The sequence below is a fragment of the Pseudophryne corroboree genome, chromosome 5 (genome assembly GCF_028390025.1).
Source record: "Pseudophryne corroboree isolate aPseCor3 chromosome 5, aPseCor3.hap2, whole genome shotgun sequence".
In the NCBI taxonomy this organism is placed as follows: domain Eukaryota; kingdom Metazoa; phylum Chordata; class Amphibia; order Anura; family Myobatrachidae; genus Pseudophryne; species Pseudophryne corroboree.
The window spans coordinates 582,988,805-583,008,680 of NC_086448.1; the positions used below are offsets into that span (position 1 = coordinate 582,988,805).

General features: G+C 46.5%; 1 protein-coding gene across 7 annotated transcripts in view; it reads right to left on the minus strand.

The window, feature by feature from the left end:
- The window catches only part of C5H18orf63 (chromosome 5 C18orf63 homolog), a 506,655-nt gene that overhangs the window by 138,298 nt on the left and 348,481 nt on the right, over positions 1–19,876 (minus strand). For all 7 annotated transcript variants that reach the window (XM_063923371.1, XM_063923370.1, XM_063923375.1 and 4 more), the window contains one exon: positions 19,085–19,126. In XM_063923371.1, the coding sequence (XP_063779441.1) occupies positions 19,085–19,126 (42 nt within the window). The remainder of the gene's footprint in view (positions 1–19,084; positions 19,127–19,876) is intronic.

Below are 19,876 nucleotides of genomic sequence, written 5' to 3' on the forward strand. Positions count from 1 at the left end.
TCATCCTGTATTTGCACGAACCCTGTAGCTGGTGCAAACTGAATGCTTCCTTTCATGCATATATCCACAAAACTAGTGGTCGGCATGGGATATATTTATTGTACATTGCCATACCTCCCAACATGACCCTCTCCAGGAGGGACAGAACGCTCTGCTCCTGGACTTCTCTCTTAATGTATGATTGCCATCACCTGTGGTGAAACACCTTTCTTATCCATTAACCTTTTCAACACAGGTGTCGCCAATCATAAATTAAGGAAAAGTCCAGAAGCAGAGCATTGTGTCCCTCCTGGAGAGGGTCATGTTGGGAGGTATGCATTGCCTATGAAATAACTACCTTTCCCACTCTCATTCCACCTCTCGGGACATAAAGGTAATATAGGTGTAATATAAGCCCAGTGATAAAGTACCAACCAACCACTTCCTAACTGTCATTTTTCAAACCCAGCTTGTAACAGGGCAGTAAGGAGCTGATTGGCTGATAATTTATCACCATGTATCTGGCGCTGGGGGCAATCTGGCGCTGGGGGCAATGTATCTGGCGCTGGAGGGTGCATTGTATCTGGCACTGGGGGCAATGTATCTAGCGCTGGGGGCAATGTATGTGGCACTGGGGGCAATGTATGTGGTGCTGGGGGGTACAGTGTATCTGGCACTGGGGGCAATGTATCTGTCGCTGGGGGGGAAATGTATCTGGTGCTGGAGGGTGCAGTGTATCTGGCACTGGGGGCAATGTATATGGTGCTGGGGGCAATCTGGCACTGGGGGGCAATGTATGTGACACTGGGGCAATGTATGTGGCACTGGGGGGTACAGTGTATCTGGTGCTGGGGACAATGTATCTGGCGCTGGGGGCAATGTATCTGGCGCTGGAGGGTGCAGTGTATCTGGCACTGGGGGCAATGTATCTGGCGCTGGGGGCAATCTGGCGCTGGGGGGCAATGTATGTGGCACTGGGGGGCAATGTATGTGGCATTGGGGCAATGTATGTGGCACTGGGGGCAATGTATCTGGTGCTGGGGGGTGCAGTGTATCTGGCACTGGGGGCAATGTATCTGGCACTGGGAGAGGCAGTGTATCTGGCACTGGGGGCAATATATCTGGCACTGGGGTGTGCAGTGTATCTGGCACTGGGGGCGATGTATCTGGTGCTGGGGGGTGCAGTATATCTGGCACTGGGGGCAATCTGGTGCTGGGGGGCAATGTATGTGGCGTTGGGGGGTGCAGTGTATCTGGCACTGTGGGCAATGTATCTGGCGCTGGGGCAGTGACGTGCGGTGGGGTGAGGCAGAGCCTTTCCTGTCACACTAATGTTTGTGCCAGAGTTTTGACTGCGTAAACTATATGAAAAATACGAAGAATATGTTTGAAATAACTTCTTTGCATTATTCTAATAATTTTTATAGCCAAAACTCTGGAGTAAAAAGTCTATGGCACTGCCTCACCTGGCTAACTTTTCCGCACATCTCTGATCAAAACTCACCAAATTTTTAGGAGTTTATACTGCTGCACCTGTGTATAATGCCCAGATGTAAGCTTTGGCTCATATATTGCATGTAAATCTGGCTCTGGTGCTAGTCAGTGCCTCCTGAGCTATTTAGCTCACCGCACGTCCCTGTGCTGGGGGGCAATGTCGAAGTCAAAAATATTACATAGGGAGAACATACAGACTCCACACATTATGAGTCGCTATACTTGCAAATACGTGCAGCGAGCACAGCAATATATGGTAACATGCGCATTTACAGACATGCCACAGAGATAGATTCGACACATAATTCATACAGCACATCATTTGAACATATCAAGCGCCAGACATCATAAAGTTTCAAATTATATAATGGAGTAACGTCATGTATGTGTATCATTGGAACGAAGCAAGATGGACATGTCGTGTTTGGTATTAAAGCAACCAGATTAATGTGTATATCAATTTGATGCCTGTTATTAAGTTGTAGCTCATTGCAACAAGTAGATATGATTAAATGTATGAAAGCTAAAGTCACTCTTATTAGAACAATGGATTTCCTGGAAGACAGCATGCCTGACCAGTGGCTATCTCCTGTAATTACACCATCAAGGCTGGACCTTGCTAGCATATGAACTGACCAGTGACTCATCATGAATTAGAAAGTTCCCTCCCCTAGACTAGTCTGTGCACTCCCCCAAACTACATATTATATAGCTGATTGCAGACACAAGAGCTGGCTGTTCTTTTTGTCCCAGATGGTGGTGGAGATGTTGACTGTCCAGTGGCTGCATGATTTTACAGAGAGAGAGAGAGAGTGATATGAAATGGAGACTTTATTTGAGCAAAATATGGTAATTGTATCGCTGGCCATGTATGTATTTGAATTAGTTTGTATTAACTGCTTACTGTGTAAATTGTAACCATGTAACTATAACTATATATATATATATATATATATATATACACTGTACATTGTGATATATTGAATACATATCCTTTTAATAACAAATACTGTATATACATCAATGAGCTTTGGAACTCAGATAATGTGTGGGTGTATTGTTTTCTCTTATGGGATGCAGTGTTTTGCGATGTATAGCGCACATTCATAGCACATGGTAATAAGATGCGCAGGCGTCCACAGTATATATTAGAGAGGGCATTTTAAATATTTGTTAGAAAGCAATTTGACATTTACAGCAATGTATCTGGCACTGGGGGGCATTTGTGTATGTGGTACTGGGGGCATTTGTGTATGTGGTACTGGGGGCATTTGTGTACCTGGCACTGGGGGGGCATTTCTGTATCTGGCACTGGGGGGCATTTGTGTATGTGGTACTGGGGGGTATTTGTGTACCTGGCACTGGGGGGGGCCTTTGTGTACCTGGCACTGGGGGGCATTTCTTTATCTGGCACTGGGGGGCATTTGTGTACCTGGCACTTGGGAGGTATTTGTGTATGTGCCACTGGGGAGCATTTGTGTATGTGGCACTGGGGCCAATGTGTTTCTGGCACTGGGGGGCATTTGTGTATGTGGCACTGGGGGGCATTTGTGTATCTGGCACTGGGGGGCATTTGTGTACCTGGCACTGGGGCCAATGTGTGTATGTGGAACTGGGGGGCATTTGTATATCTGGCACTGAGGGGCATTTCTGTATCTGGCACTATTGGGTTCATATGTGTATTTGGCCGCCCCATATGTGTATCACCCCCCCACCCCCCATTTTAATTGCCTTTTCCCCATTGTGGCATTTGGCCACACCCTTTTTTTTTGGGGGGGGGGGGCTGCGCACCTTTGGCACGCGCACACAGTACCACTAATACATTTTTTCTACTTGCACCACTAGGAGGCATGTGGGGACAGGGGAGGCTGCATTAAGGGATGCATTTTTGGGGTGCTGCGTAGAATTTTAATGTGATAATGTAGTTTAATATTAATTAATAGTATTTTTAGGCTTTTTGTATGTGACGGTTGTATTTTGTAGGTTAATTGTGTTATTTTATTTTCAACCAGAAATGACAACTGACGAGCACCGCCAATTCGGGTCAGGGTTCATCGATCTCTACCATGAGAACGAGTGCCAGTGGCGTGTCAGAAGCCCGGACTATGCCAACAGAACCAAGCGGAATCGGGCATATCAGCAGCTCATCCAGTACAGTAGAGGCAGAAACTCTGTTGCCGATGTGCCTTGGGTGAAGAAAAAAAATAGCAAATTTCCGAACAGTCTTTGTCAAGGAACACAAGAAGGTGCAGGATTCACAGCGATCCGGAGCCGGGACTGATGAGGTTTATAAGCCGACGCTGTGGTACTATGACCAATTGAAGTTCACTATGGAACAAGAGCCGCGGGTAAGGTCATGAGACGCTCTGGATACAGAGTCTCCAGTTCTTGTAGAAGAGGAGGCCCAGGAGAGTCTGGATCTGGTAAGTACACATACATTTGTTTGTTATGCCACCCACAAATTTTTACATAGACCTAATTTTTGTTTTTCTTATATTGCAGGAACCTACCCCGGAGCTGGAGGAGGAGCCTATCACAGGCCAAGGGGCAGAAGTGGAGGAGCCAGAAGTAGAGCCGGTGGCACCCCCGCAGCCGCGCCCGGCAAGATCAAGGCGCACGGCAAGGAGGACCACTTCTGCCCCCTATAGCCCCCCCTCTGGCTCCCAGCAGTTTTTCTACATGCCGAGGAGGTTCTGCATAGGCCCCTGGATGTGGATCAACAATTCTGCAATTATATTGCAGCGGAGATGCGACTGATGACGGAGGATCAAAAGATGATCCCTAAAGGGTGCCGGCGTGTGAGATAGTGCCAGCTGACCATTGGCATCTCCCAAATTTGCCCCCTCCCACACCATTCCCCCATGGAGCATGCGCTGGTAAACCCTCCTCCGCAAACTACTTTTTTTCCGGCGGGAGCCACACAGCCCAGCCCCTCCTCCCAATCTAGCACCTTGTCCAGTGGCATGTACTCTATCATGCCGAGTACACAGGCCTCTGTGCTGGGCAACCCACGCTATTTTAATTTATAATTAGTTTTTTTGTACCCGGTTTTTTAGTTTTGTTGGAAAAATCTGCTGGTGACCTTATCCTACGCTCTTGCGCCAAGTGAACTTTATTGAGGTCATTAGTACTGCAGCGTCGGTTTTCTGACCTCACTGTCCCGGACTATGGATCGTTGTGATCACTGCACTTCTTGTGTTCCTTTAAGACTGTTTGGAAATTTGCTGTTGTTCTTCACCCAAGGCAAAAATCGCACTGGGTTTGCCTCTACTGTACTGGGATATGCCAGATTCCTGTTCTGTTGGCATAGTCCCTGTAAAAAGGCACTCGTTCTCATGGCACAATGTATGAATCCTGACCAGAAATGGCGTTGTATTTTACATATTTCCTTTTTTTTTTTTTTTTTATAAAGGTTTCTTAAAAAAAAATGGTGTTGCATGTTTTTTAAAAATGTAATGTGGGTTATATTGTGTTCTTGGCAGTGTTCGCAAAAATGCCCTATAGCGTTTTTAGGTGGGGGATGGTGGATTTGGGGGGGATAGATGGGTACTGCTGTGATGGAGGTGGGGGGATACTGGCGAAAACCACACATTTTTTTAAGCGTCTTATTTTGGATCATGTTTGTCACAAATTTTTGGGTCATGTTTATTAGGGCCTAATTCAGACCTGATCGTAAAATTTGCAGGGTTACGATCAGGCACACTGACATGCGGGGGGACGCCCAGCACAGGGCTAGTCTGCCCCGCATGTCAGGCCCGCGCCCCCCCCCCCCCACAGAAGTGCAAAAGCATCGCACAGCTGCGATGCTTTTGCACTTCAGGAGTAACTCCCGACCAGCGCAGCGTTTGCGTGCTGGCTGGGAGATACTCATCGCTGCCCGGGTCGCAGCGGCTCTGTGTGACGTTACGCAGCTGCTGTTGCCCTCCCCCCCCATGGTCCGGCCACGCCTGCGCCCACAAAACGTCAGCTGCACCGTCTGACCTGATTGCTGCGCTGCGATGAACTGCAGTGAGCGATCAGGTCAGAATGACCCCCTTAGTCAGAAGCATGCACAGATCAGTGAGATCCGTGCATGCTTCTGTGTGAAAATGGTAAAGTGTTAAAAGTAAAAAAAAAACCCGATGTGCAGGTCCACCCAAAAAGCATAACCAGCCCCGAGCTCCTTGAGTAGGGGTCCCCCTAGGTGGTGGGTGCCAGACTGTTAGCCAAAATGTGTAAAAAAAAGAATATTGTCTTTTGCTGTGGAACTACAAGTCCCAGCAAGCCTCCCCCGCATGCTAGTACTTGGAGAACCACAAGTACCAGCATGCAGAGAATTAAAAGGCTCGCTGGTACCTGTAGTTCCACAATTAAAGAAATACTCCAAGAAAGACAAAACACACACACCGTGAAGGTAAAAATTTATTAACACACACCTGCACACTCACACATACTTACCTAGTGTCCCACGCAGCCCCTCGGTACTCTTGTCCATGTAGAATCCATGGGGTACCTGTAAAAAATCTTTTACAAAAATCAACCATACAGTGCACAGCCACAGAGCAGAAATGCACTGTTTTAAAAATGTCTGACAGTCGAAAAAGACACTCCCCCAACCTTGTAATGTCATCCCACTATTATAATGAGATAGTCAAAATCTTACATAAATCAAAATCTCACATAAGTCAAATTCATAAGCACACATAGTCCATAACCCAAGAAAAGTTAGTCAAAATCGGTGGTGCTGGGCTCCAGGGAGTTCAAGGGAAATCGCATAGTCAAAATCGGGCATAGCAAGGATCTCACCGTGTGTACACACCATTAGAAGGACCGTCACAGCATACAGTATATGTAGATGTAGATTATTTTAGTGCCAGGGAAAGGAGCAGATTGGCATGGAAAACCAGCCCAGGAAATTTTTGGAAGCAGCCCTAATGGAAGCAAGTTTGTTGAGGGGGACGGGAAAATAAACACATTGGTTCCCACATACAATAATACAAATACATTAGCCCCTGACAGGAAATAATAATAATAATAATAATTATTATTATTATTATTATTATACTTTATTTTTTTGGCACCACAAGGGTTCCACAATGAACAATTACAGAGTATATAAACAAATAATCAAAATAAGAAAACAGCAACTTACATTTGAAGATAATATATGGTAAATAAACATAGCTACATCAGCAGATGACACTGAAACAAGTATCAGGTCACAGAAGACCGCGGGATTTGGTGCAGGGGAAGATTAGTAAAGTAAGAAAAGGATAAGCTCACGAGGGAAGAGGGCCCTACTCGTGAGAGCTTACATTCTAAAGGGGAGGGGTAGACAGACAGGGGTGACACAGACGGGGTAGACAGAGAGCATGGAACAGAGGGTTAGCAGGAGAGTTGGCTGGGTTTGGTGAAGAAGTGGCTCTTGAAAACCCGTTTGAAATTTTTTAGAGAGGTGGAGAGTTTGAGGGTTAGAGGTAGGGAATTCCAGAGAAAGGGAGCAGCACGTGAAAAACCGTCTAGGTAGGAGTGGGTGGAAGTAATCAGTAGGCAGGACAGGCAGTGTGCATTAGCAGAGTGAAGAGAATGGGTGGGAGTGTAAAGGGAGATAAGGTCAGAGATGTAAAATAAGAATTTACTTACCGATAATTCTATTTCTCGGAGTCCGTAGTGGATGCTGGGGTTCCTGAAAGGACCATGGGGAATAGCGGCTCCGCAGGAGACAGGGCACAAAAGTAAAGCTTTCCGATCAGGTGGTGTGCACTGGCTCCTCCCCCTATGACCCTCCTCCAAGCCAGCTAGGTACTGTGCCCGGACGAGCGTACACAATAAGGGAGGAATTTTGAATCCCGGGTAAGACTCATACCAGCCACACCAATCACACCGTACAACTTGTGATCTAAACCCAGTTAACAGTATGATAACAGCGGAGCCTCTGAAAAGATGGCTCACAACAATAATAACCCGATTTTTGTAACTATGTACAAGTATTGCAGATAATCCGCACTTGGGATGGGCGCCCAGCATCCACTACGGACTCCGAGAAATAGAATTATCGGTAAGTAAATTCTTATTTTCTCTATCGTCCTAGTGGATGCTGGGGTTCCTGAAAGGACCATGGGGATTATACCAAAGCTCCCAAATGGGCGGGAGAGTGCGGATGACTCTGCAGCACCGAATGAGAGAACTCCAGGTCCTCCTTAGCCAGGGTATCAAATTTGTAGAATTTAGCAAACGTGTTTGCCCCTGACCAAGTAGCTGCTCGGCAAAGTTGTAAAGCCGAGACCCCTCGGGCAGCCGCCCAAGATGAGCCCACCTTCCTTGTGGAATGGGCATTTACATATTTTGGCTGTGGCAGGCCTGCCACAGAATGTGCAAGCTGAATTGTATTACACATCCAACTAGCAATAGTCTGCTTAGAAGCAAGAGCACCCAGTTTGTTGGGTGCATACAGGATAACAGCAAGTCAGTTTTCCTGACTCCAGCCGTCCTGGAACATATTTTCAGGGCCCTGACAACATCTAGCAACTTGGAGTCCTCCAAGTCCCTAGTAGGTGCAAGGCACCACAATAAGCTGGTTCAGGTGAAACACTGACACCACTTTAGGGAGAGAACTGGGGACGAGTCCGCAGCTCTGCCCTGTCCGAATGGACAAACAGATATGGGCTTTTTTGAGAAAAAACCACCAATTTGACACTCGCCTGGTCCAGGCCAGGGCCAAGAGCATGGTCACTTTTCATGTGAGATGCTTCAAATCCACAGATTTGACTGGTTTTAAACCAATGTGATTTGAGGAATCCCAGAACTACGTTGAGATCCCACAGTGCCACTGGAGGCACAAAAGGGGGTTGTATATGCAATACTCCCTTGACAAACTTCTGGACTTCAGGAACTGAAGCCAATTCTTTCTGGAAGAAAATCGACAGGGCCGAAATTTGAACCTTAATGGACCCCAATTTGAGGCCCATAGACACTCCTGTTTGCAGGAAATGCAGGAAACGACCGAGTTGAAATTTCTTTGTGGAGCCTTCCTGGCCTCACACCACGCAACATATTTTCGCCACATGTGGTGATAATGTTGTGCGGTCACCTCCTTTCTGGCTTTGACCAGGGTAGGAATGACCTCTTCCGGAATGCCTTTTTCCCTTAGGATCCGGCTTTCCACCACCATGCCGACAAACGCAGCTGCGGTAAGTCTTGGAACAGACATGGTACTTGCTGAAGCAAGTCCCTTCTTAGCGGCAGAGGCCATAAGACCTCTGTAAGCATCTCTTGAAGTTCCGGGTACCAAGTCCTTCTTGGCCAATCCGGAGCCATGAGTATAGTTCTTACTCCTCTACGTCTTATAATTCTCAGCACCTTAGGTATGAGAAGCAGAGGAGGGAACACATACACCGACTGGTACACCCACGGTGTTACCAGAACGTCCACAGCTATTGCCTGAGGGTCTCTTGACCTGGCGCAATACCTGTCCCGTTTTTTGTTCAGACGGGACGCCATCATGTCCACCTTTGGTATTTCCCAACGGTTTACAATCATGTGGAAAAAACTTCCCGATGAAGTTTCCACTCTCCCGGGTGGAGGTCGTGCCTGCTGAGGAAGTCTGCTTCCCAGTTTCCATTCCCGGGATGAAACACTGCTGACAGTGCTATCACATGATTTTCCGCCCAGCGAAAAGTCTTTGCAGTTTTTGCCATTGCCCTCCTGCTTCTTGTGTCGCCCTGTCTGTTTACGTGGGCGACTGCCGTGATGTTTTTCCCACTGGATCAATACCGGCTGACCTTGAAGCAGAGGTCTTGCTAAGCTTAGAGCATTATAAGTTTACCCTTAGCTCCAGTATATTTATGTGGAGAAAAGTCTCCAGACTTGATCACACTCCCTGGAAATTTTTTCCTTGTGTGACTGCTCCCCAGCCTCTCGGGCTGGGCTCCGTGGTCACCAGCATCCAATCCTGAATGCCGAATCTGCGGCCCTCTAGAAGATGAGCACTCTATAACCACCACAGGAGAGACACCCTTGTCCTTGGATATAGGGTTATCCGCTGATGCATCTGAAGATGCGATCCGGACCATTTGTCCAGCCGATCCCACTGAAAAGTTCTTGCGTGAAATCTGCCGAATGGAATTGCTTCGTAGGAAGCCACCATTTTTACCAGGACCCTTGTGCAATGATGCACTGTTTTTAGGAGGTTCCTGACTAGCTCGGATAACTCCCTGGCTTTCTCTTCCGGGAGAAACCTTTTTCTGGACTGTGTCCAGAATCATCCCTAGGCACAGCAGACGTGTCGTCGGGATCAGCTGCGATTTTGGAATATTTAGAATCCACCCGTGCTGTTGTAGCAGTATCCGAGATAGTGCTACTCCGACCTCCAACTGTTCCCTGGACTATGCCCTTATCAGGGGATCGTCCAAGTAAGGGATAATTAAGACGCCCTTTCTTCGAAGAAGAATCATCATTTCGGCCATTACCTTGGTAAAGACCCGGGGTGCCGTGGACAATCCAAACGGCAGCGTCTGAAACTGATAGTGACAGTTCTGCACCACGAACCTGAGGTACCCTTAGTGAGAAGGGCAAATTTGGGACATAGAGGTAAGCATCCCTGATGTCCCGGGACACTATATAGTCCCCTTCTTCCTGGTTCGTTATCACTGCTCTGAGTGACTCCATCTTGATTTGAACCTTTGTAAGTGTTCAAAAAAAAATTTTTTAGAATAAGTCTCACCTAGCCTTCTGGCTTCAGTACCACAATATAGTGTGGAATAATACCCCTTTTCTTGTAGTAGGAGGGGTAATTTAATTATCACCTGCTGGGAATACAGCTTGTGAATTTTTTCCCATACTGCCTCCTTGTCGGAGGGAGACCTTGGTAAAGCAGACTTCAGGAGCCTGCGAAGGGGAATCTCGACATTCCAATCTGTACCCCTGGGATACTACTTGTAGGATCCAGGGGTCCTGTACGGTCTCAGCGCCATGCTGAGAACTTGTCAGAAGCGGTGGAACGCTTCTGTTCCTGGGAATGGGCTGCCTGCTGCAGTCTTCTTCCCTTTCCTCTATCCCTGGGCAGATATGATCTTATAGGGACGAAAGGACTGAGGCTGAAAAGACGGTGTCTTTTTCTGCAGAGATGTGACTTAGGGTAAAAACGGCGGATTTTCCAGCAGTTGCCGTGGCCACCAGGTCCGATGGACCGACCCCAAATAACTCCTCTTCCTTTATACGGCAATACACCTTTGTGCCGTTTGGAATCTGCATCACCTGACCACTGTCGTGTCCATCACAGCTTCTGGCAGATATGGACATCGCATTTACTCTTGATGCCAGAGTGCAAATATCCCTCTGTGCATCTCGCATATATAGAAATGCATCCTTTAAATGCTCTATAGTCAATAAAATACTGTCCCTGTCAAGGGTATCAATATTTTTAGTCAGGGAATCCGACCAAGCCACCCCAGCTCTGCACATCCAGGCTGAGGCGATCGCTGGTCGCAGTATAACACCAGTATGTGTGTATATACTTTTTATGATATTTTCCAGCCTCCTGTCAGCTGGTCCTTGAGGACGGCCCTATCTATAGACGGTACCGCCACTTGTTTTGATAAGCGTGTGAGCGCCTTATCCACCCTAAGGGGTGTTTCCCAACGCGCCCTAACTTCTGGCGGGAAAGGGTATACCGCCCATAATTTTCTATCGGGGGGAACCCACGCATTATCACACACTTTATTTAATTTATCTGATTCAGGAAAAACTACGGTAGTTTTTTCACATCCCACATAATACCCTCTTTTGTGGTACTTGTAGTATCAGAAATATGTAACACCTCCTTCATTGCCTTTAACGTGTGGCCCTAATAAGGAATACGTTTGTTTATTCACCGTCGACACTGGATTCAGTGTCCGTGTCTGTGTCTGTGTCGACCGACTAAAGTAAACGGGCGTTTTAAAAACCCCTGACGGTGTTTCTGAGACGTCTGGACCGGTACTAATTGTTTATCGGCCGTCTCATGTCGTCAACCGACCTTGCAGCGTGTTGACATTATCACGTAATTCCCTAAATAAGCCATCCATTCCGGTGTCGACTCCCTAGAGAGTGACATCACCATTACAGGCAATTGCTCCGCCTCCTCACCAACATCGTCCTCATATATGTCGACACACACGTACCGACACACAGCACACACACAGGGAATGCTCTGATAGAGGACAGGACCCACTAGCCCTTTGGAGAGACAGAGGGAGAGTTTACCAGCACACACCAAAAACGCTATAATTATATAGGGACAACCTTATATAAGTGTTTTCCCTTATAGCATCTTTTTTATATATTTCTAACGCCAATTTAGTGCCCCCCCTCTCTGTTTTAACCCTGTTTCTGTAGTGCAGTGCAGGGGAGAGCCTGGGAGCCTTCCCTCCAGCCTTTCTGTGAGGGAAAATGGCGCTGTGTGCTGAGGAGATAGGCCCCGCCCCTTTTTCGGCGGCCTCGTCTCCCGCTCTTAACGGATTCTGGCAGGGGTTAAATATCTCCATATAGCCTCCGGAGGCTATATGTGAGGTATTTTTAGCCAAAATAGGTATTCATTTGCCTCCCAGGGCGCCCCCCTCCCAGCGCCCTGCACCCTCAGTGACTGCCGTGTGAAGTGTGCTGAGAGGAAAATGGCGCACAGCTGCAGTGCTGTGCGCTACCTTTAGAAGACTGAGGAGTCTTCTGCCGCCGATTCTGGACCTCTTCTTACTTCAGCATCTGCAAGGGGGCCGGCGGCAAGGCTCCGGTGACCATCCAGGCTGTACCTGTGATCGTCCCTCTGGAGCTGATGTCCAGTAGCCAAGAAGCCAATCCATCCTGCACGCAGGTGAGTTCACTTCTTCTCCCCTAAGTCCCTCGTTGCAGTGATCCTGTTGCCAGCAGGACTCACTGTAAAATAAAAAACCTAAGCTAAACTTTTCTAAGCAGCTCTTTAGGAGAGCCACCTAGATTGCACCCTTCTCGGCCGGGCACAAAAATCTAACTGGCTTGGAGGAGGGTCATAGGGGGAGGAGCCAGTGCACACCACCTGATCGGAAAGCTTTACTTTTGTGCCCTGTCTCCTGCGGAGCCGCTATTCCCCATGGTCCTTTCAGGAACCCCAGCATCCACTAGGACGATAGAGAAATGGGAGAGGAGTGGGCGAGGGTTTTGTAAGTGAGTGTGAGAAGCTTAAGTGGATTCTGAAAGGGAGACAGTGAAGGTCTTGAGAGGGGAGGTGGACATAGTGCTTTGGTGAGGAAGATGAGCTGGGCAGCAGCATTGAGTGGACAGAGGTATTTGTCAGGGATGCCAGTCAGGAGGAAATTACAGTAGTCCAGTCTGGAGATGACCAGTGAGTGGGTAAGGGTCTTATTAGCATCCTCGGTCAGATAGGGTCTGATCCTGAAAATATTTTTTTAGATGAAAACAACAGGTTTGTGAGAGGTGCTCAATGTGTGGTTTGAAGGAGAGAGAGGAGTCAAGGATTATTCCAAGACCGCACATTTGGGGGCCAGAGGAGATAGTTGTGCAATCAATAGATAATGAAATTGTGGAAGGTGAGGTTGTGCTGGAGGGTGGGAAGATGATCAGCTCAGTCTTAGACATGTTAACTTTAAGAAAGCGCTGGGACATCCAAGTGAGATAGCAGAGAGAAAGTTGGAGATACGAGTGAGGAGAGCGGGGGAGAGGTCTGGGGAGGAAAGGTAGATTTGAGTATCATCAGCATAGAGATGATATTGGAAGTCAAAAGAACTAATCAGTTCACCTAAAAAGGACGTATAGAGAGAGAAAAGGAGAGGACCAAGAACGCAAAAATGCTCACGTACTGAGCGACACTATAGGAAATCACACTCTAAGGCATACTTCCTCCATTTCAAATTGATGTTCTCGTCCTTCAGTGCTGCTCTTTCCCTCACTAAACAGTCATACTTCAAGAACCTCATCTACTTCCAACCCCCGGCACCTCTATGCCACTCTCAACTCACTCCTCTGCCCACCTCCACCTCGTCTCCCCTCCTCACTCTTTGCTCTTGACTTTGCCACTTACTTCACATCCAAATTTGACTCCATATGTCAGGACATCACATCACACCAGACCAACAGCAACCAGCCTCCTCCTATCCCTTACCACCCCTCCCTATCCCTCTCACTAACTCTGACATCTTTGTCCCATGTATCTGGTGAGGAAATCATGGCCTTCAGCTATTCCTCGCCCTCACCATCTCCCCACTTGACCCTATCCCCTCCCGCCTCCTCCACTACCCCTCTCCTTCTGCCTGTTTCCATCTCAAGAACACAACCTTGGGGGACACCTACAATTAGTGGAAGTGGGGGGGGGGTTGAGTCATGAGAGGATACAGATAATGAATGGTCAGAGAGGTAGGAAGACAGCCAAGAGAGGGCAGTATCATGCAGACCAATGAAAGGAAGGATTTGTGGAAGGAGAGGGTGGTCCACAGTGTCAAAACCAGCAGAGAGGCCAAGAAGAATAAGTAGAGACTAGTGGCCCTTAGATTTGGCAGCATGGGGGTCATTGCAGACTTTTGTGTGGGCAGTTTCAGTGTAGTGGAGAGGATGGAAGCCAAACTGGAATGGGTCAAGTAGTGAGAGTGAGGAAATAAATTAAATAAGGAGGTTGTAGACAATACGCTCAAGGAGTTTGGAGGCAAAAGGGAGGAGAGAGATGGGTCGGTAGTAGGACAGAGTGTTTGGTTCAAGGGTAGGTTTTTTAAGAATAGGAGAGATGAATGCATGCTTGAAGGCAGAGGGGACAGTCCCTGGTGAGAGGGAGAGATTGAGAAGGTGTGAAAGATGGAAATGGCAGAAGGAGAGGGGTAGTGGAGGAGGTGGGAGGGGATAGGGTCAAGTGGGGAGATGGTGAGGGGGTGGAACAGATGAGGGCCATGACTTCCTCAAATGTAGAGAATGTTAGGGACGGTTCTAGGGATATGAGTTGGTAGGAGTAACTAGAAGGTAAAAGGACCCCAACAGCAGCCCCATGGCGACCCCCAGGTTGGGGGATGGGAATGTGAGGCCCCCAGCAGAGAAAGCAGCAGGAGAAGTAGTGTCAGAGGGAGTAATCCAGGTTTCAGTAATGGCTAGCAGATGCAGGGAGTATGTGGGAGAGATGTGAATGAGATTATCAGGGTTGCGGTAGCATTGAGGTGAGAGTAACTTTGAAGGCAGGGATGATGAGGAAGAGTGATGGTGCACTTGCTAGGAAGGGAAACTGCAAGAGGTGGGCAGGGAAGGAGTTCAGTGTGATGTGAATGGGGGTGTGGGGAGATGACAGGGAGAGGAGGGAGGGAGCAGGGCTGATTGGTGGGGTAGTAGGATCATGGGGCAGAGGTGAATGAAAGTGGGGTAACAGGAAAGGATGGGAAAGGAAACAGAGGGGTGGAAAGGAAACAGAGGAGGGGAGAAAGGAGGAGGTGTAGGAGACTAGGAGGGAAGGATAAAGGTGTGAAGATACATGATTAGGTAGACACTAAGTGATGTACGGAGTAGAAGAAAACCGTGACATAGTGTGGAATAGGTAAATAGGTGAGGGAAACACTCTTCTCATCCTGTTACTCTCCTCCTGATCCTATACCCTCACAAGTCAGTAAAACTCCGTATCCTGTGCTTATCCCAACCTTAACTAAAATCTGTAATCTCTCTCTCTCTCTCTCTCTCTCTCTCTCTACTGGTATCTTTCCTTCTCTGTTCAAGTATGCAGTGATTACTCCCATTCTAAAAAAAAAAATTCTGACCCAAACTCTCTCTCTCTCTAACTACCTTCCCATCTCTCAGCTCCCATGCCCTTTCAAGCTATTTGAGAGACTCACCTACACGTGCCTCGCAGACCTTCTTAACTCCCACAGCTTACTGGACCCACTTCAGTCAGGCTTTCATTCTCAACAATCCATAGAGACAGCACTGACTAAAGTAGTGAATGATCTGGTCACTACTAGATCGAAAGGCCATTATGTCTTATTCCTCTAGATCTTTCTGCTGCTTTTGACACTGTTGACCACTCTCTTATCATACAAACACTACAATCCCTAGATCTTCAGATCACAGCCCTTTCTTGGTTCTCATCCGACCTATCTAATCACTCTTTCAGTGTTTGCTTCTCTGATTCTACCTTCTCTTCGCTACCTCTATCAGGTGGAGTACCGCAAAGCTAAGTCTTAGGTACTCTGCTTTTCTCAATCTATACCTCATCTCTTGGTAAACTAATCAGCTCCTTCAGATTTCAGTATCATTTGTACACTGATGATACTCACATCTATCTATCTATCTATCTATCTATCTATCTATCTATCTATCTATCCTCCCCAGGATTGTCACCATTCAGTGGTCCATGTCACTGAATGCCTGTCTGCCATTTCATCTTGGATGTCATCTCACCACCTCAAACTCAACATTTCCAAAACAGAATTAATTATATTCCCACCAGCCAAGAGTAGTTATCAATCGGATATCTCTATAACTGTTGACAACTCAACAATCTACCCTACCTCACAAGTTCGCTGCCTAGGTATCATCCTTGACTTTGAACTGTCATTTGTGCCACACATTCAATCTGTCTCTAAATCATGTTACATGCATCTAAAAAAAATATCCAAAATACAACCGTATCTTACACAAGACACTGCAAAAACTCTAATCCATGCACTCATTATCTCCCGCATTGATTATTGCAATAGTCTCCTTAATGGTCTTCCCAAGAAAAGACTCTCACCACTACAATCCATTTTGAAAGCAGGTGCAAGGCTAATCTTCCTAGCAAGACGTCCATCATCTCCGGATCTACTCTGTCAGTCCCTCCATTGGTTGCCCATATTCTACGTATTCAATTTAAAATACTTCTACTCACATATAAAGCTATTAACCAAACTACATCAACATATATCTCTTTTGCTTATCTCAAAATATCTTCCAATTCAACTTCTCTGCTTTGCACAAGATCTGCGTATCTCATCTGCACGGATTACTCCCTACCATTCACAATTGCAGGACTTTCATTGGGCAGCACCCACCCTATGGAATGTCCTCCCACGCACAATAAGACACTCCTCTAGCCTTCAAACTTTCAAGCGTTCCCTGAAAACTCACCTCTTCAGGCAAGCCTATCAAATTCCTGAACCACCCACATGACCTTCAGAAGCATTCATACGGTATCTAATTATGGCCCTCATTCCGAGTTGTTCGCTCGCTAGCTGCTTTTAGCTCTTTAGGTGAACTCATTAGTTCTTTTAACTTCCAATACCACCTCTATGCTGATGACACTCAAATCTACCTCTCCTCCCCTGATCTCTCCATGGCTCTCCTCACTAGTACCTCAAACTGTCTTTCTGCTATCTCTTCCTGGATGTCTCAGCGCTTTCTTAAACTCAACATGTCTAAGACTGAGCTGATCATCTTCCCACCCTCCCGCACAGCCTCACCTCCCACAATCTCATTATCCATTGATGGCACGACTATCTCCCCTAGCCCCCAAGTACGCTGTCTTGGCGTAATCCTTGACTCCTCCCTCTCCTTCAAACCACACATTCAGCACCTCTCACAAACCTGTCATTTTCATCTCAAAAACATTTCTAGAATCAGATCTTTTCTCACCCAGGATACCACTAAGATCATTATTCACTCACTGATTATTTCCAGACTGGACTACTGTAATCTCCTCTTAACTGGCCTCCCTGACAATTACCTCTCTCCACTCCAATCTATCCTCAATGCTGCTGCCCGGCTCATCTTCCTCACCAAACGCACTACGTCTACCTCCCCTCTCCTACAGGCCCTCCACTGGCTTCCCTTCCCTTTCAGAATCCAATTCAAACTTCTCACACTCACTTACAAAGCACTCACCCACTCCTCTCCCATCTACATCTCTGACCTTATCTCCCTTTACTCTCCCACCCGTCCTCTTCGCTCTGCTAATGCACGCCGACTCTCCTGTCTTCTGATTACTTCCTCCCACTCCTAACTCCAAGATTTTGCACGTGCTGCTCCCTTTCTCTGGAATTCTTTACCTCTCCCCCTCAGACTCTCCACCTCTCTACAAAACTTCAAACGGGCTCTTAAGACCCATTTCTTTACCAAATCTAGCCAAATCTCAACATAACCCTCTGTTCCACGCTCTCTATGTACCCCATCTGTGTCATCCCTGTCTGTCTACCCCTCCCCTTAGAATGTAAGCTCTCACGAGTAGGGCCCTCTTCCCTCATGTGCTTATACTTTTCTTACTTTAATAATCCTCAACTGCCCAGATCCCACAGTTTTTTGACCACCTGGAACTTATCTCTATGTTTACTGGTGTAGTTATGCTTAGTTGCCCTGTACTTGTCCTATATTGTCTTCAACTGTAAGTCACTGTTTTCCTATTTTTTTTATGTGCATTTGTACTCTGTAATTGGGCGCTGCGGAACCCTTGTGGCGCCATATAAATAAAGGATAATAATAATAATAATAATAATTGCAAATGCTAGGCCGCCGCCCTCTGGGAGTGTATCTTAGCTTAGCAGAAGTGCGAATGAAAGATTAGCAGAACTGCTACTAAATAATTCCCTGCAGTTTCTGAGTAGCTCCAGACCTACTCCTAGACTGCGATCACCTCAGTCCGTTTAGATCCTGGTTTGACGTCACAAACACGCCCTGCGTTCGGCCAGCCACTCCTGCGTTTTTACCTGGCATGCCTGCGTTTTTTAGCACACTCCCTGAAAATGGCAAGTTTCCACCCAGAAACACCCACTTCCTGTCAATCACACTACGATCACTCGAGCAATGAAAACACGTCGCTCGAGCTTGTGTAAATCTACAAAGTTTTGTGTGAAAGTACTTAGCGCATGCACGCTGCATACCATGCGCATGCGCATTTTTGCCATTTTTTCACTTGATCGCTGCACTGCGAAATTTGGCAGCGAGCGAACAACTCGGAATGACCACCTATATCCAATCAGGACTGTCTTTGCAATCTGGTGGGACCGCTATGCTATAGATACAGTAGGAAGGATACATAAGGATATGCACTAATTCCCCGTATTGTAAGCTTGAGAGCAGGGCCTTCCCACCTCTATGTCTATCTGTTATTACCCAGTTTGTCTTATCACTGTTGTTTCCAATTGCAAAGCGCAACGGAATATGCTGTGCTATATAACAAACTGTAAGTAAATAAATAAATTCAACAGATATACTGTATAACCAAAGGTGAAGTCAGGAATGGAAAAAGCTTGGTACACCAAGGAGCATTGATATTGAGAAACAAGCAGAAACAGTCTGAAAAAGCTGAGATCAATAAACAAGTAGACAATACAATAGCTTAGTATTCAGTAGCACGCTCACTAACATTTGCGCTAGGTCAGGTCCCGTTTTATGGTGATCGGAGGTGAAGACCAGTGCCAACCTTTTCCCCAGATACTAAGGCACCAAGCCGGTGAGTAACTTGCATAAAAACCTTATAAGTTTACCTTATAAGTTACCTTACAAGTTACCTTATGAGTTTAGAGTTTACAGGTGTGTGATGTCTTGGCAAATATTTTAAACAAATCTGCACTTGGAGAGAAGTATGTTTAATAGCAAGCTGGAGTGCACAACCTGTCAGAAATTCATCCTATATTATAATTGAATTTTAATATGAATAACTTACCAACTGCAGCCTGCTTTCCTGATTTTGCCAAGAAATCTTCTCCTACAAAATAATAATTAACTTATCTTAGAGATGTTTGCTAGCTGGTTTTAAACATGAAGGGCAGAATGTAATAGGGTGTAAGTTGATGTGTGAGTGCAAACTCGCACCTACAGTACTTGCTGCGAGTTTGTACTGCAACTCACATTATGTAATAGGGTGCAAGATTTCAGGGTCTATGTAAATCGCATGCAACACCACGCAAGATTTCTGACAGGGGAGCCTATGAAAATCTATCAGACCGGAATGCGAGTTACATTATGCGACCTAGTTTAAAAGAAAGTGATCCATTGGTCCCCAAAAGTGTCCCGAGTTGTACCTCACAGGCAATATGAGTGCCACCTTGGCCATTTTCTCCTTTCATAGGTTTAGGAAAGAGTCAGTGTAGGAGTGGAGTTTTATATTGACATAGATATGCATCATATCATTCAGGATGTGACTTTATGCAGTTCCAGGGGTTATACAGTTTTATTTCAAATTTCCTGATTTGCCTGATAAGCATTTGTGTATGATCCATTGCCCGGCCAGAATTGTGTGTCATTACTTTTTCCGTGATAACTATGTGTAGGTGATGTTATATTGGTAAGGGGACACTGTTATGTGATATATTCTGATTTGCTCGCTGTACTTTGGAGGACTCTATAATGAAACATAATAAGATCTGGGGTACTTTAATGTGTTTAAATCTGATAACTTACAGCAAACTTCTCATACACAAATAACTTATTAACCATACTTGTAGTGTGGGAAAAA